Source organism: Microdochium trichocladiopsis, assembly GCF_020744255.1.
Source record: "Microdochium trichocladiopsis strain MPI-CAGE-CH-0230 chromosome Unknown B0I36scaffold_8, whole genome shotgun sequence".
NCBI lineage: Eukaryota > Fungi > Ascomycota > Sordariomycetes > Xylariales > Microdochiaceae > Microdochium > Microdochium trichocladiopsis.
The window spans coordinates 1,022,890-1,037,784 of record NW_025763551.1 but is presented as its reverse complement, the minus strand read 5'-3'; the positions used below and the strand labels follow the sequence as shown (position 1 = coordinate 1,037,784).

Sequence of the window (14,895 nt, the reverse complement as noted above, 5' to 3'; positions counted from 1 at the left end):
AGTCTCTTATTTTCGCATCGGATGACCCTTGCTCAAATCAACAGAACCATCATGTGGACGGCCTTGAGAAGCATGGCCTCGAACAGTTGTGATAACAGCTGGCTCGGTCTACAGGACACCTGGATGAGGCTGCTTCAATGGCCCATCGTGGAACGAGTTGCAAAGGTATTCTCCCCGCTTAGAGTGTGCTAATTACAGGCAATAATAGCACGGCAGGCGTTTCTAGACCTCTTCATCACATGTCCTCCGGGGAGGCCGGTGCGACTACAAACAACCCTGTCAAACAAAGGGCGGGGGCGGGGGGCTGACGAACGTATCGGGACGCGAGGACACCGGGCGGTCGTCCATCCGGTCTTACAGTCTGTAGTAAATCACGAGGCGTTCATCGTCTACAAATTGCGTGTGAGGCCCTCGTAACAGAACAAGATTATCTGGCCCTGCACAAGGCACCCATCAACGGCAGCTCGACCACACAAAGCAATTGCGGCCAGCCATCGACTCATTCATCCCGGAACCAGACAGCCCCAAGATCTGTACCATGGCCGACCACGCCAGCCTCCTCAAGCTCGCCGAGACAGAGGTGTCCCTGGAGATCACAAAGGAACAGTACGGTCCGGTCATCACGAGCCCGCCTTTTGTCTACCTGGACGGGACCTTCAACACCAGAGACCTCGGATTGATCCCCGACAGCCCGCTCCGCGCAGGCTTCGCGTATCGCTCTGGCCTCCTGTCCAACATTACAGACAATGGCAGGGCTGTGCTCGAGGGTAAGCTTGGCATCAAGCGCGTGTTTGACCTGCGGTCTCAGCCGGAACGAGAAAAGGCGCCCGAGCCGGTCTTCGACGGCGTAGAGACCACGTGGCTCCCAAGTACACGAACCGACTCGAGGCCAGACCTGGCACTGTTCGCTTCAGGTGGTGGTGAGGCTGGGTACGAGGATATGTACTTGGAAGTGATTGAGATCTATGTTCCAAGCTGGAAAGCGATTCTAGAGCACGTGCGAGACCGCCCCGACGAGCCGTTCCTAGTGCACTGCACAGGTATGCCCTCCCACAATCGAGCGCGACTTGCGCTGGAGACACTATTGACGTTTTGGCATCACAGCTGGCCGTGACAGGACTGGCGTTTTCGGCGGCCTGCTCCTGACACTTGCGGGTGCATCCGAAGAGACGGTCACGCTAGACTACCTGCTATCCAGAGTCGGTACTGAGCCAGTCCGGCTCATGCTGCTCCAGTATGTGCTTACTGAGACCGATGCAAAGAGCGAAGAAGATGCGGGGTTTTACAACCTCTGCAGTCTTCGCGCTTCCTCTTGGAAGGCATTCACCGATGGCGTACAGAAGAAGTATGGGGGATTTATCCAGTTTGCCAAGCAGGAGCTCGGATTCTCTGAAGAAGATCTTGCCACGATCAAGAAGAACGCAACCAGCCCACGTAGCTGATTTCGGGAAGAGACAACTCTGCGACTTGGGCCATTAGTAGTCGGAGAGGCGGTCGTTCCTGGTTTTTACCAGCAAGGACTATCCGTGGCCGGAATGAATAGAACCATGTCTCTATCTTTTCTCCTCGTCCGCATCGACTCGCATTAGACAACGAAACGACACGTAATGGTGGTGCCGACATGTTCCGCGCAAGACAACGTTTACCCTGCCGATTATCCGTATGATTTTGTACGCAGGCCGGTAAGAGACGACCACAGGCCTGTTCCCAGGAGATAGAAGCCGAAATCCTGGGAGCGACTCCAACTCCTTCCCTATCTGGCCTTGCCAAGTGTATAATGATGGAATGTGACTGCAAACTCCACAGTAGGGCGGCTGAAGTGGGAGGCCTTCCCGTCCACAATGGCCCCCACTTTACACGTCAATGTTCAAAGGGTTGTTGTCGTGTGCCTTTGCCACAATCTGGATCTACCTGGCTGCTCGGGGGTGCTGAGATCATGGCGCCCGCGTGTGCCTGTGCCTCACCCACCACCAAAACCTGTTTCCTGGCTGGGCATATCGATCGCGTCAAGCCACACATGTACGTACCTCGACTCCCTGGCCCTCGACGTTCGGGAACGACCCCCGCATCCATCCAGGGTTCGCAGGAGCCGACGTCATTTCTGACGCCAGAAACGTGCGGCCCCACCTTTCCAAGATTTCAGGGTCCAGAGAGCGTTCACACCAGCAACACCCCAAACCTGCAAGTGCTGCTCTGGCATGCCGGTGATCTCGATGATGTAGCCGCACGATAATGCTGAGGCCCTATGTCCAATCATGCACGTGGACAATCTGCTTGCCCAGTCGGGTCCGAACCCAAACATTCAGGGTCCTGCTTGGGACTTTACTTTCGTGCAGCCACAGCATCCCTAAGAGGATCGCCGGGATCACGGGCCCTGGCTCCCTCACTTGACATCATGGCTGAAGAGATGCAGGGTCCAAGCAGCCAACCTGTTGCATCACACCCACCCTCCCTCATATGACATATGCGCGTCTGGGAGCAGCTGAGGGTGCCTCCTTTTGTGTATATAACTGTCCTTGATATTCCAGCTCATATCACATTTCACATCATCAACACTCTCATCAATAACACAAGCAAACAGTTCTCTGTGCAAACTCTCTTCCCCAACACACTCTTACAACCAACTTGAAAACTTCACAAGTTTTACAACACCACCAACCACCACCATGCCTTACAGAACCCGCCACACTACTACCACCACCACCCGCCGCCGGGGCGGTCTCTTCAGCGGCAGCCATTCCAAGCCTGCGCGCACCCACCGCACCCACCACACCACCGCGGCCCCGGTCCACCACCACAAGCGCAAGACGACCCTGAAGGACAAGGTCAGCGGCGCCATGCTCAAGCTCAAGGGCACCCTCACCCACCGCCCAGCCCAGAAGGTATGACTTTTCCCCACCGGGGCTCTTCCCCAGGCTCGCAGCCACAAACAAGCACTGTTGGAATGAGATATGCTGACATTGTTTATCAAACACCAGGCTGCCGGTACCAAGCGCATGCATGGCACTGACGGCCGTGGCAGCAGACGCAGCACCCGCCTCACAACTCGCCGCCACTACTAAATAGTCAAGTGCGGATGATGCGAGTATTTCACGCCTGCCATATGATATAGGCGTGTAATCATAATTAGCAGAGGTTGTGGCTGGCAGCAGAAACACGTGTGCCAGAATGGTCTGGCCTCATGATTTATGAGTTGTACGATACCCCATAGCGACCAATTTCAATACGAAATATATCAAGACACCGTCAAGCTACTGTCATAGCAAGTGACCCATTAAATGACCCATGAATTTCAATTCTAAGAGAACTAAACATGTTATTTCTTATTATCACCCGTGGACGAGTGTGGCCTAGTATTGGTATGCGAATGCCACACAGTACAGGGTGATGTTTCATTTGCCTGCTGCTCCCAAGGCTGAGTACAAACCCGCCCTCACGGTTATTGTCACTTATCTTGAATTCGTCTTCTCAGGTCAAATTTAACAACATCTATCAGGAGCTAACTTGTACTCCACAGTCGGCCAGTAGCGGCGTTGGCTTGAGAAGCCCCCCTCCCAACTCCCCTATGCTCCGTTACCGGCACGAGCAATTGGCACATAAACGACCCACCTACAATCTGGGCCCCCGGATAACTGCGGTGTCAGGTGGAGAATGGCACGCCCACTCACCGACAACTGTGGAACCGAACAGTTTCCAGTATCAGTAAGCCAAGGATATAAAGCATCACTGGCAGGGTTCTCTTCAATGACATATTGAGAATCCGCGGAGCCAATTCTTGCGTCCAAGTCAGAAGAAAAAAAGGTTACAGCATACAATCATGGCGCAAGCTGCAGCAATCGAGCTGACTGAGCTGCCAAACCCTCGTTTCGACGAACTCACAGAGGGCTCCGCGGCGCCGTCGTGCGATGATGCCGTCGCCACCAACGGCAGTGGTGATTCGCCAGTCAACGGGCTGAGCGAGGGCGAGAGCGAGAGACAGATCAGTTCTCTGCCCCCGGTAGACGGGGGAAAAGACGCATGGCTGTTCCTCGCTGCGTGCTTCGCCGTCGAAGCCCTGGTCTGGGGTAAGTCGCAGCAGGCAGCACACCACAGCAGCCAAAGCCACATTTGCCCTATACTGACCTCCTCTGCGTGTTCTCTCTCTATACAACAGGCTTCCCGTTCTCCTTTGGCGTTTTTCAGGAGTACTACAGCACCCACGAGCCCTTTGCCGGGCAGCCCAACATTGCCGTCGTGGGCACCTGCGCCATGGGCATCATGTACCTGACGGCGCCGCTGATACTCGGTACGGCGCGCATGTTCGGCCGATGGACGCGCTGGATGCCCATGTTCGGCCTGTTCTTCATGTGCTTGGCCCTAGCGCTGAGCTCGTTCTCGCAGACAGTCCCGCACCTGATTGTCACCCAGGGTATATTTTATGCCATTGGCGGTGGGATTGCTTATTGCCCTTGCATTTTGGTGAGTCCTTATTGTCGGAGCGGGTTGCCCACCCTTCTGCGATTGGGAGGTTTTCGCAGCCCCAGACTCGAAGCTTGGCTATGCCTTGCCGTCACGATATACTGACATGCCTGCACACCAGTACATGGATGAGTGGTTCGTCAACCGCAAAGGTCTCGCATACGGCATCATGTGGTCCGGCACGGGCCTGGCGGGCGTGGTGCTGCCGCTGATGATGGAATCCCTGCTCGCGAGCATCGGCTTCCGGAGCACGCTGCGGCTCTGGTCGGGCCTGCTGTTCCTGCTGACGGCGCCGCTCTCCGTCTTCATCAAGCCGCGCCTGCCGGTGAGCTCGACGGTGCACGCCAAGCCGTTCAACCTCCGGTTCATGCTCATGCCGAGCTTCGTCATGTACCAGGCCGCCAACATCATCGAGGCCACGGGCTTCTTCCTGCCGGGCATCTACCTGCCCATGTATGCCCGCTCCGCGTTTGGCGCGCAGTCGTACGCCTCGGCGACGACGGTGCTGCTCATCAACGTCGCCAGCGTGTTTGGCTGCGTCGCGATGGGCTGGTTCACGGACCGGTTCCACGTCACGACGTGCATCCTGCTGTCCACCATCGGGGCCACGCTGGGCATATTCCTGCTCTGGGGCCTGTCGGCGAGCCTGCCGATGCTGTACGCGTTCTGCGTCGTGTACGGGCTCTTTGCGGGCTCGTTCACGTCCTGCTGGCCCGGCATCATGAAGGATGTCCTTGTCAGCTCGGACCGCGAGAGGCACGGCATCGTCGACCCCAGCATGGTCTTTGGCTGGCTCGCGGCCGGCCGGGGCATTGGCAACATCGTGTCTGGTCCGCTGAGCGAGAGCCTGGCCCGGGGCCTCCCCTGGCAGGGACAGGCTGGGTTTGGGTACGGGAGCGGCTACGGCAGCCTGATTGTGTTTACGGGCGTGACGGCCCTGCTGGGAGGCGGGAGCTGGGTGTGGAAGCGGCTGGGGCTGCTGTAGATGTCTAAGATCCCATGATCCCTGAACCGGCACGCAAGGATTCGGACACGCAATGGGATAGTTTCCTTGGTGTCTAAGGACTGAGCCGTAGACTGTAAAAAGTCCCGGCATTATTTCGGGATCGGCTACTCATGAATCAAATAAAATGCAGCTTTTCACTCATGACCTGGTAAATCAGCCTGGCACACACTCTCCAGCTGAGTTGAGTGTTTGCCTCTTGAGTAAGAAGTGGCGTAAGATGATGATGCCAGCTGCAGCGCATCCAAAGCCTAACCGAGAACGGCAAAGAATCTGCGACGCATGTGGTCTTGCATTCAAACGAGCCCGGGTTATGAGAATGTCAGTGCTTTGCAGTTGGAAGCCCATGCATTCGTGGTCTAACCTCTGTCCGCCTCGGAGGTTTCTTTTGTCAGTGCTACAAGTTTAGACCTGCTCTGAGGAATTGCAATCGCGTAAGCGCTGATTGGGCGCATCAGGGAGTGGAAGCCCGCCGAAGCCGAGGCCGAAGAAAGGCGAGCGGGTGCGGAGCGGCCGGAACCAGGGTCCTCCGAGTTGCTGCTTCAAGCCCGCCATCGTTCGATGCAAGGGGCCCCGCAAATCCTCATGCTCTCTATTGCTGTTTCTGGTGCATTCCCAATGGCCCAGCTCCGGATTGGCCCGTCTCCTGCCACACCAGCGGTAGCGGCCAATGCCACATGCTGTTTCTTTTTTGCAGACTTTCTTGCCGCCACCTCAACATCTTTGGCTCTTCTTGCCTTTTCCCCCTCTCGATCTCTGTCCTTGACGTTTCTGCTCTTGATTGTAAACTCGTGGTTCTTGTTGTCGGAGCACGCGCCCTGTGTCGAAACCTGCTGCTTGTGTGTTTCATCATCAAGGCCTTCCAGCCACCGCATCGCTCCGGTCGCGACCCACCTTGGCTGTTTCGCCGTTTCGCCGCCCTCCTCCTCGCCCCTCTCCCGCCTGCCTGAGCCCATTCTCTGGACATCCTTTTCCCGTGTGTCGACCACCATAACATACATACAGACACACACACACACACACACATCCCACGAACGCCGCCGCCATGTCGTTCTCCAGCCTCGTCCAGGACCTGTCGGTCCGCGACCGCCGCCCTGCCGCTCGCGGCGGCGCCCCCTCCGTCTCCACCATCGACGACCGCACCTCCCACATCTCGAGGGCCATGTCCTACGCCAGCACCGCCGCCACCAGCGTGAGCATCTCGGGCGACATCTCTAGCCAGCTCCATGGCGGCTACCACCACCCGCTCGCTCGCGCGTGGCAGGCCGAGCGCCAATTGACAAAGGTCAGCCTTCCTAGACACACTTGCGCGTTCCCTCTCGAAGGCGACCTGTTCGGCTAACTTGTTAATACCCAACACTACAGTCCATGCTCATCTACCCGCTCTTCGTTTCCGACCTCGAGGACGACGAGACCCTGATCCCTTCGCTACCGGGCCAGTACCGCCGCGGCCTGAACAAGCTGGTCCCCTTCCTCGAGCCCCTGGTCCGCAAGGGCCTCAGGTCCGTCATCCTCTTTGGCGTGCCGCTCAAGCCGGGCGTCAAGGACGCCCTCGGCACGGCCGCCGACGACCCTCAGGGCCCCGTGATGCAGGCCATCCGCCTCATCAAGCAGCGCTTCCCGCAGCTCTTCATCGTCGTCGACGTCTGCCTCTGCGAGTACACGTCCCACGGCCACTGTGGCATCCTGCGCGACGACTCCACCCTCAACAACCAGCTCTCCGTCGACCGCATCTCGGACGTCGCCATCGCCTACGCCCTCGCCGGCGCGCACTGCGTCGCCCCCTCGGACATGAACGACGGCCGCATCCGCGCCATCAAGCTCAAGCTCATCGAGGAGGGCATCGCGCACAAGACGCTGCTCATGTCCTACGCCGCCAAGTTCTCGGGCTGCCTGTACGGCCCCTTCCGCGACGCCGCCGGGTCGGTCCCCAGCTTCGGCGACCGCAAGTGCTACCAGCTCCCTCCGGGGGGTCGTGGCCTCGCCCGCCGCGCCATCACCCGCGACATCGGCGAGGGCGCCGACATCATCATGGTCAAGCCGGCCAGCCAGTATCTCGACATCATCAGCGACGCCAAGGAGCTCGGGCGCGACCTCCCCGTCGCTGCGTACCACGTCAGCGGCGAGTTTGCCATGGTGCACGCTGGTGCGAAGGCGGGCGTGTTCGATCTGAAGACCATGGCCTTCGAGGTCACCGAGGGAATTCTGCGTGCCGGTGCGACCATCATCGTCAGCTACTTTACCCCAGAGTTCCTGGATTGGCTGGATAACTAGATTTCGCTTGTGCAGATGGTAGAAGCGAGACGAAGAAAATCGATGCGCATACAATAAGCTGGGGCTGCGCCAGGCACGCAAGTAGCGGGGGAAGCATAGACCATGGAAACATGAAATCTCGACTGAGATGGCGTTTGGTGATGGTTTCGGGTTCTAGGTATACTTCATTTCTTTCTATATAGGCGTTCATCTTGTTTGCTCGGTCGCACTCAAAAATTTAGCGGTTATCAATTTTTCTATCAGTTTCAAGTTGGCATTCGTGCTGCAGATGCTCTGCGTGCATAGTCTTCTTATCTTGACTGGTGACGCTGAATGGGATAGCACGGGATCGAATACCCATGTTACACTTGCGAATAACCCGCCAATTCAGTTCTGGATGTTCAGGAATGGATCACGGAAGCATCGGACGACAGAGCTGCCCAATTGACGCAATGTCATCTGCACGGTCATGCTTGGAAATAAGCGAGCACTTGAAGTATGGTGCAGAATGCCGGCTGGTGATTGCGCTCACGACTGGGTCTTATCTTCATGATTTCCCTCAGGCGGCCTACCCACAACAGCCTACCGGCTACAAAGTCACAGCAAAGCAATTGCGCGGGCCATGGAGCGTCACGACGGAGGTGTTGCATCGAGAAATCTCGGATCTCGCCGACTTGGTAACCCCACAGCGTCGCAGCGCTGCTGCCTCTCCGAGAAAGCTTGTTTTGTGTGGGCATGCATCGTTGATGATGATCCTTCACCACGGCTGGGGTTTGTCTTCTTGGCAGAGGCTTGGATTCCTGATGGCCAAGCATCTTGGGCTATTACGCTGTGGAGGGTAACTCGAGGTTTCTGGCACGTCCGTGAAAGACCTTTTGGTAGTAGATATGGACTGGGCACAATCTGTGGCCAACGAAGCCTCGTTCGGCTGCGCTACGGAGCATGTCGTCCTTTGAACGTTTGAACAATGCTGCAAGGGAGACAAGGGGCTGATAGCGGGACCGCCACCCCCCCGGACAGTTTGATTTTAACTTCTAACTTCTGAGTTAAACTGTGGCGGGAGCGGCGAGGCGCCGGAGCTAATACTGTACTGGGTAGACCGGCAGCACGCGAGTGGAAGCCTTGTCGACGACATGGAAGCGGATTCAGCCGACCAGCCCGCCTCGCGCAAATAAGTTGGGCATGCCGAGTGAGCCGCAAGAGCGTCATGGATACCTACCAACTGCTCCGCCTCGAAGGTCGCTGACCTGCCTCATGGAGAGTCAGTACAGCAACGGGGCGGGAGCAGCTGAAAGGCTTGCCCCTGAGTCTTTGCCGTACTGGCGGAAGCAAGAGGCAGCTGCGAGCTCTGCTGAATCTCGAGCCGAGTCCCTGGAGCACGCCGCGGTGAACATTGGCAGCGAGCAGAAGGCATGCCTCTGACAAGTCCTCGTGCTGTGAGATGTGAGGCGTGAGAGAGAATCTCGACTTCACCGTGCTATCTTGGATGCATTGCGCAGCGAGGAGATTACCAAGACATGGTGTCAGCACGAGGCCCTGCCCGTTGAGCATGATGGGCCAAGCTCTGGGGGGCTGCGCCCTAAGAGGCAGGTGCCGAGGGGCGATCGCGTGCCGGGTCCCACGCCAAGACTGTGTGCCTGGGTGGTTCCTGGCTTCCAAGATTGCGCCCTCGTGCGGGCTGCATGTTGCCCCTGCAGCTAGACGGAACCAACATCCAGCATCTTATCTCGACTCCTATGAGCGGCCGACCCGTACGAGGCTCCCAGGCTGAGGCTGCACCGGACAGCTGCACCCGAGTCGCGAGCCAGGGGTTGCGCCACAAGCAATCTCTCGAATTGTTGCACGGCAGGCGGCCTTGGTGGATGGCGGTCCCCGCATACATGATCCTCGATCGATACAAGATGAGCACGCGACTGAATATAAAGGACTGGCGGCCCGCCAAGGCACAGCTGTGTGACCTCTTCTGTCCTCAAGCTCGCTCTGCGTCACCTCCAGAGTAGCCGACCTAAACCAGTACGCTCGCTTGTTACTGTTTTGATATTCATTCTTTATCAATCATGAAGACCTCGACTTCTGCCCTCGGCATGGCGGCCAGCCTGCTCGTCTCTACGAGCCGTGCCGCCGTCTGCAAGCCTCTCGTCAAGGACGTATGTGCAAACTCCCATTCCTTGGTAGCAAATTGCAAAACCATACTAACAATCAATGCAGAAGGCTCTGGTCGGATCGATCCACCTTGAGGATCTCATGGCCTGTTCTCAGGATCTTCAGGATATTGCCTACTCGACCGAGCTTCGTAACCGTGTCGTCGGCACTGACGGCCACAAGAAGACTGTCCAGTACATCACCGAGACCCTCCAGTCTCTTGGTGACTACTACACTCTCGAGTACCAGGAAGTCCGCACCCCGGCCACCATCTCGTCGACTAGCAACTTGTCGGTCAACGGCGCCGAGGTTGAGGCCAACATCCTCGAGTTCTCCAACAACGGCACATGGACCGATGTCCCTGTCGTCGTCGTTGCAGAGCTCGGCTGTGTTGCCGAGAACTACCCCGACCTCACCGGCAGCGTTGCCTTGATTGCCCGTGGCGAATGCACATTCGCCCTCAAGGGCGAGCTCGCTGGCCAGGCTGGTGCTGTTGCTGCCCTCGTTTACAACAACGCCGCGGTGGGCAAGACTGGTGGCACACTTGGTGGGCCTAACGAGCTCATCACTGTTGGCGGTATCTCTCGCGCAGATGGCCTTCGCCTTGCCGAGGCTATCAGCAATGGCGAGGCGGTCGTTAGCTCAGGCAGTTTCGGTTCCTTCGTCACCGACACGGTTAGCCAGAACGTCATTGCCACGTCCAAGTACGGTGACCCCGACAACGTCCTGTTCCTTGGCGCCCACAGCGACTCTGTCGCCGCGGGTCCGGGCATCAACGATAACGGCTCTGGCTCTTGCGGCCTTCTGACCGTTGCCAAGGCTCTTTCGAACTGGCGCACCAACAACCAGGTCAAGTTCGCCTGGTGGGCCGCCGAGGAGGAGGGCCTCATTGGTGCTGAGACCTTTGTGAACGTGACTGCCAAGGAGCAGCTCGACAAGATCCGCCTTTACCTCAACTTTGACATGATTGCCTCGCCCAACTATGTCCTGTCGATCTACGACGGCGACGGAAGCGCTTTCAATGTTTCTGGTCCTGCTGGCTCTGCTGAGGCCGAGAAGCTCTTCGAGGATTACTACACTGCCAACAACATCCCTTTCACCTCGTCCGAGTTCGACGGCCGCAGTGACTACGGCCCGTTCCTCGACGCCGGCATTCCCTGCGGTGGTCTCGACACTGGTGCTGACGGTGTCAAGACCGAGGAGGAGGTTGCCATCTTCGGTGGTGTCGCCAACCAGTGGTACGACCCCAACTACCACTCGGCCAAGGACACCGTTGACAACCTTGCCCCTGAGGCCTACATCACCACTGGTAAAGCCATTGCGCATGCAGTCGCTTCGTACGGCCGCAGCTGGGCCGGCTTCCCTGAGCGTGAGCCGGTTGCTGTCACTCCTCGCGATGTGCACGCCACTGTTGGTCACCACGGCCACAGCCTGCCTTTCTAAGCAGGCTCCTAGCTTAGATTAGGCGGCTCAGCAGTCCTACTGGGAAAGGAACTGCGGCTACCATACCGTAATGACTAATATCATAATGATACTTATCCGTAACGATGTTTCGAGTATTCCATGGTGACTGACCTGTGTCATGTTTCGGTATAATAACTGCCTCACGCTGGGGATAAAAGCCATTCACGTTGTAGTGTTTATCATCCCACGTACACTGGCGCCTAACCACCGCAATTCTGGTGCTAGAAGTAATTGGGCTTCACACAGCCACGATAAACCACAACCACAGGCGCGATGTTGCCCAAAGCCAAGTGCCAGAGAGACAACATTCGGAGCGAATTTACTCACTTTCGACTATAGATCAAGCTCGCATATGTTGACGTGAAGACTAGTTGTGCGTGGCAGAGCTAAAAGTCCACCCAGCATCTGCGAGGGAATGCGCGGTCCAGGCTCAATGTTTTGAGGCTCAGCACGATGTGCGGCCGACTTGGCTTAGACGAGGAAGACGGGAGTGAAGTGGGGGGACAATAGCATCAAGTGGCATGCAGCTGCCCGCTAAACGCTCATTGGTGCGGCGTTACAATGCTGGGATCAGGCTAATCGGTACTGCTCTCACAGCTCTGGAGAACCGGCAATTTTGTGGAGGGTGGCCAAAGTGGACAGGACGCGACTACAGAAACATCCCGCCATCTTCTCAAGTTCACGAGCGTTGTCTGCGAGAGACAGGAGGTTCCTCCCTTGCAGCCAAACCTCCTTCTTCAATTGCGCGTGCTCACCTACAGCCATGTCCAGGTGAGCTTCTCCCGGCAAGCCCGCCTAGGCAATTCGACGGCCCCGTCCAAAAATCCTAACGAGTCCCGCCGAAACTCCAGAGCCACGATCGCATAGAGCGGCGCTTCTCCCACCATGCGGTCCCAGTTGACCCGGCATGTCCTGCGCCGACTGCAGCTTTCGACGGGCAGGCTCGCCGCCACGCCGCAATGCTTGTGCATAGCTCCTCGACCGATATTCCGGCCATATCCCGTCGGCTGCCGCGTGGTCCGGACGCCGGTTCAACGGCGCACGTTTCTCGGGGGCATCTTCAAGAAGGAGCCCCGGGCGCTCAAGGACGTCGAGGCCGAGCCCGGTTACGAGACTCTGCTCCTCTTCCTCGCCAACCGTAAAGAAGGCACCCGGCTGCCTTCGCGGGCAGAGCTCTTGCAGGCCTGGCGCGAGTTCTTCGCCTACAAGACCAAGTACGAGCGGACCATAAACTCGACACAGGCATACTGCGCCCTGGAAGTGCTCCGGTACCTCGAGGAGCAGCAGGAGAACCCCGACGACAGCGACAGCTCAGCGACACTATCCGAGGACGATCTGCGACTAGCCCGAGACTCATTGTCCATATCGCCGACTGATACGCCCGAGAACCATGTCGAGCTTGCGCGGAGCCTGTTCTCGGTCATGCGCCGGAACAAGCTGGGCCTTCCTGTGGACACGCCTATCAAAGACCTATGGCCACAACTGAAGAGCGATCTATTGAAAGGCCGGCACGCAGAGCCGGATCTTTTGAGATTAATAGTGGCATTCTCGACATTTGGGAATGCTCTCGAGGCGAGAGATATTCTCTTGCAGTGTACAAAGTCAGGCCGCGGCAAGGACCCGAGCTTGTGGAGGCCCGTCCTGCATGGCCTGGCCCGGGAGGAGAGGGTGCATGAGGCTGTCGAGCTCATCAACGAGTCAGAGAAGCAGGGCGTCGAGTTCAACAGGACGATACACGGCGTCATCACGACATTTTTTGCCAAGCGAAACATGGTCGAGGAGACGAAGCAATGGTGGAGCAAGCCCATCCGGCGGAACGAGCCCCCTTCGCGGACGACATATTTTGAGGTGCTGCTGTTCGCAATACGGAACGGCGAGCAGCAATGGGCTACCGAGATCTACAAAGACCTTGTGGAGAAGCTGGAGACGGGGACTCTGAAGCGGCACAAGGCTTTGTGGGATGTCGCTTTCCAATGGGCTGTCCTGCTATTAGGAAAGGGCCCTGAGCATATCGAGCACATGTTTAGAGTGTGCACAGAGAGAGTGTCGGAGGAGTTTGCCCAGCCGGACATTGACTCCATCAACCGGATACTGCAGGCGGCCATCGAGAAGAATGACCCCTACCTCGGCGAGCGATTTATCGCCCTTGGCGAGAAGCTGGGCTTTGAGAAGAACGAAGAAACCGTCATGCTGCAGATCGAATACCGGTTGCGAGCTAACGACTTGGATGGTGCTGTCAAGGCCTTCCGTTCCTTTGGCGACAGCACTACAACGAAATCACATCCCATCTTGAACGAGCTCATTCGAAAGCTGGGGGCCATCACAAGTCCTGACTATGAGAAGATTCTGGAGATCACGTCATACCTGGAGCAGAGGAGCGCTACTCTCGAGCCGGACACGGTTGTGTCCATATGCATGGCCTTCCTGCGCAACGATGAACAGTTTGAGGTCATGGACACTCTATCTCTGCACACTGCGTACTACAGCATTGCAGAACGAGGAACTGTGCGTAAGGCATTTGTGCAATATTGCCTCGATACACAAAACAGCACTGCCCGAGCTTGGGACGCTTACTCGCTGCTCCGCCAATTCTTCCCCGAGCTCGAGAGGTCAGACCGCGTGCGCATCATGAATTCCTTCTTCGGCCGCAGGCGTGCCGACATGGCATGCCATGTCTTTGGCCATATGAGAGCGCACTCCAATACTGATATCCGTCCGACGGTCGAGGACTACACGGCGTTCTTCGAGGGGCTCGGCACCGCGCCAGACGAAGCCAGTCTGAAAATGGTCCACAACATGTGGAAGATGGACACGACCACGCAGCCAAACACGAAGCTCTACAACTCACTCATGGTCGCATACATTGCCTGCGACACCTCATACATTGCGCTCGAGTTCTGGAAGGACATCACCGTGTCCACGGAAGGCCCGTCGTACGAATCACTACACTTGGCATTCATGGCGTACGAAATAACATCTGGGGGCGATGAGCTCGCCGTAGAGCTGTGGCAAAAGATACAGAGGATGGAGATCGAGGTTCCCGCCGAGGTGTACGGCGCCTATGTCGCGGCGATTGCGGCGCACGGGAACCTCGACAAGGCCCAGACGCTCCTGGAAGAGATGCAGGGCGTCGTGGGCAAGCGGCCGGAACCCATTACGTGAGTTGTTGAGCCTCTTACTCATAACCTTGTCTCATTGATCTGATGTGGTGGGATCGTATTTGCTGACATGTGATTCCAGCCTTGCTATCATCCACAACGCGCTCCAGTCCGACCAAGAGAGGGAGGCGTTCTGCAACTTTGCGCAGCGCGAGTTCCCTCCCGTCTACGAGGCTCTGAACAAGAATTTCAAGAAGCGAGAAATCGAAGGAGAGCTCAAGTACCGGTTCGCCAGGCCGTGGAAGATCGAGTCCGTCGAAACGCAGGAAAGCGCATGAGACAAAAGCCAACTGTATCATATGTCTAAAATTACCCGTGACGGGATCGACAATATTACCAGGATCTGTTCCGGGAACACCGTGGAGTGTATATGTACATGTATATGAATGACTGCGGATTTAGACTTTGGGACGAGGA

The 14,895-nt window shown here is 57.1% G+C and overlaps 8 protein-coding genes across 8 annotated transcripts; 6 read left to right on the top strand and 2 right to left on the bottom strand.

Annotated features, from left to right (window-relative positions):
* The first annotated feature begins 304 nt into the window (after positions 1-304).
* On the top strand, positions 305-1,886 carry B0I36DRAFT_386348 (protein-tyrosine phosphatase-like protein). The gene is made up of 2 exons (XM_046161107.1): positions 305-1,040; positions 1,105-1,886. Exons 1-2 carry the CDS (start codon positions 539-541, stop codon positions 1,440-1,442), a joined length of 840 nt encoding a protein of 279 aa, XP_046009209.1. The 5' UTR covers positions 305-538; the 3' UTR covers positions 1,443-1,886.
* Positions 1,887-2,469: 583 nt separating this feature from the next.
* B0I36DRAFT_386347 (uncharacterized protein) lies at positions 2,470-3,243 on the top strand. The gene is made up of 2 exons (XM_046161106.1): positions 2,470-2,882; positions 2,979-3,243. The coding sequence occupies exons 1-2, from the start codon at positions 2,667-2,669 to the stop codon at positions 3,060-3,062; spliced, it is 300 nt and encodes a 99-aa protein (XP_046009208.1). The 5' UTR covers positions 2,470-2,666; the 3' UTR covers positions 3,063-3,243.
* A 166-nt stretch (positions 3,244-3,409) lies between these two features.
* B0I36DRAFT_329648 (major facilitator superfamily domain-containing protein) lies at positions 3,410-5,605 on the top strand. Its single transcript, XM_046154735.1, has 3 exons — positions 3,410-4,064; positions 4,154-4,458; positions 4,580-5,605. Exons 1-3 carry the CDS (start codon positions 3,818-3,820, stop codon positions 5,441-5,443), a joined length of 1,416 nt encoding a protein of 471 aa, XP_046009207.1. The 5' UTR covers positions 3,410-3,817; the 3' UTR covers positions 5,444-5,605.
* On the bottom strand, positions 5,566-5,834 carry B0I36DRAFT_329645 (uncharacterized protein). The gene has a single exon (XM_046154734.1). The coding sequence runs from the start codon at positions 5,807-5,809 to the stop codon at positions 5,618-5,620; it is 192 nt and encodes a 63-aa protein (XP_046009206.1). The 5' UTR covers positions 5,810-5,834; the 3' UTR covers positions 5,566-5,617.
* Positions 5,835-6,133: 299 nt separating this feature from the next.
* B0I36DRAFT_386345 (uncharacterized protein) lies at positions 6,134-8,012 on the top strand. Its single transcript, XM_046161105.1, has 2 exons — positions 6,134-6,746; positions 6,827-8,012. The coding sequence occupies exons 1-2, from the start codon at positions 6,507-6,509 to the stop codon at positions 7,733-7,735; spliced, it is 1,149 nt and encodes a 382-aa protein (XP_046009205.1). The 5' UTR covers positions 6,134-6,506; the 3' UTR covers positions 7,736-8,012.
* A 770-nt stretch (positions 8,013-8,782) lies between these two features.
* On the bottom strand, positions 8,783-9,305 carry B0I36DRAFT_329642 (uncharacterized protein). The gene has a single exon (XM_046154733.1). The coding sequence runs from the start codon at positions 9,263-9,265 to the stop codon at positions 8,930-8,932; it is 336 nt and encodes a 111-aa protein (XP_046009204.1). The 5' UTR covers positions 9,266-9,305; the 3' UTR covers positions 8,783-8,929.
* A 79-nt stretch (positions 9,306-9,384) lies between these two features.
* B0I36DRAFT_152300 (uncharacterized protein) lies at positions 9,385-11,402 on the top strand. The gene is made up of 2 exons (XM_046148532.1): positions 9,385-9,861; positions 9,926-11,402. The coding sequence occupies exons 1-2, from the start codon at positions 9,772-9,774 to the stop codon at positions 11,297-11,299; spliced, it is 1,464 nt and encodes a 487-aa protein (XP_046009203.1). The 5' UTR covers positions 9,385-9,771; the 3' UTR covers positions 11,300-11,402.
* Positions 11,403-12,205: 803 nt separating this feature from the next.
* On the top strand, positions 12,206-14,756 carry B0I36DRAFT_365619 (pentatricopeptide repeat domain-containing protein; the record flags this gene model as incomplete). Its single annotated transcript, XM_046159171.1, has 2 exons — positions 12,206-14,478; positions 14,561-14,756. The coding sequence occupies 2 exons, from the start codon at positions 12,206-12,208 to the stop codon at positions 14,754-14,756; spliced, it is 2,469 nt and encodes an 822-aa protein (XP_046009202.1).
* Between the last annotated feature and the right edge of the window lie 139 nt (positions 14,757-14,895).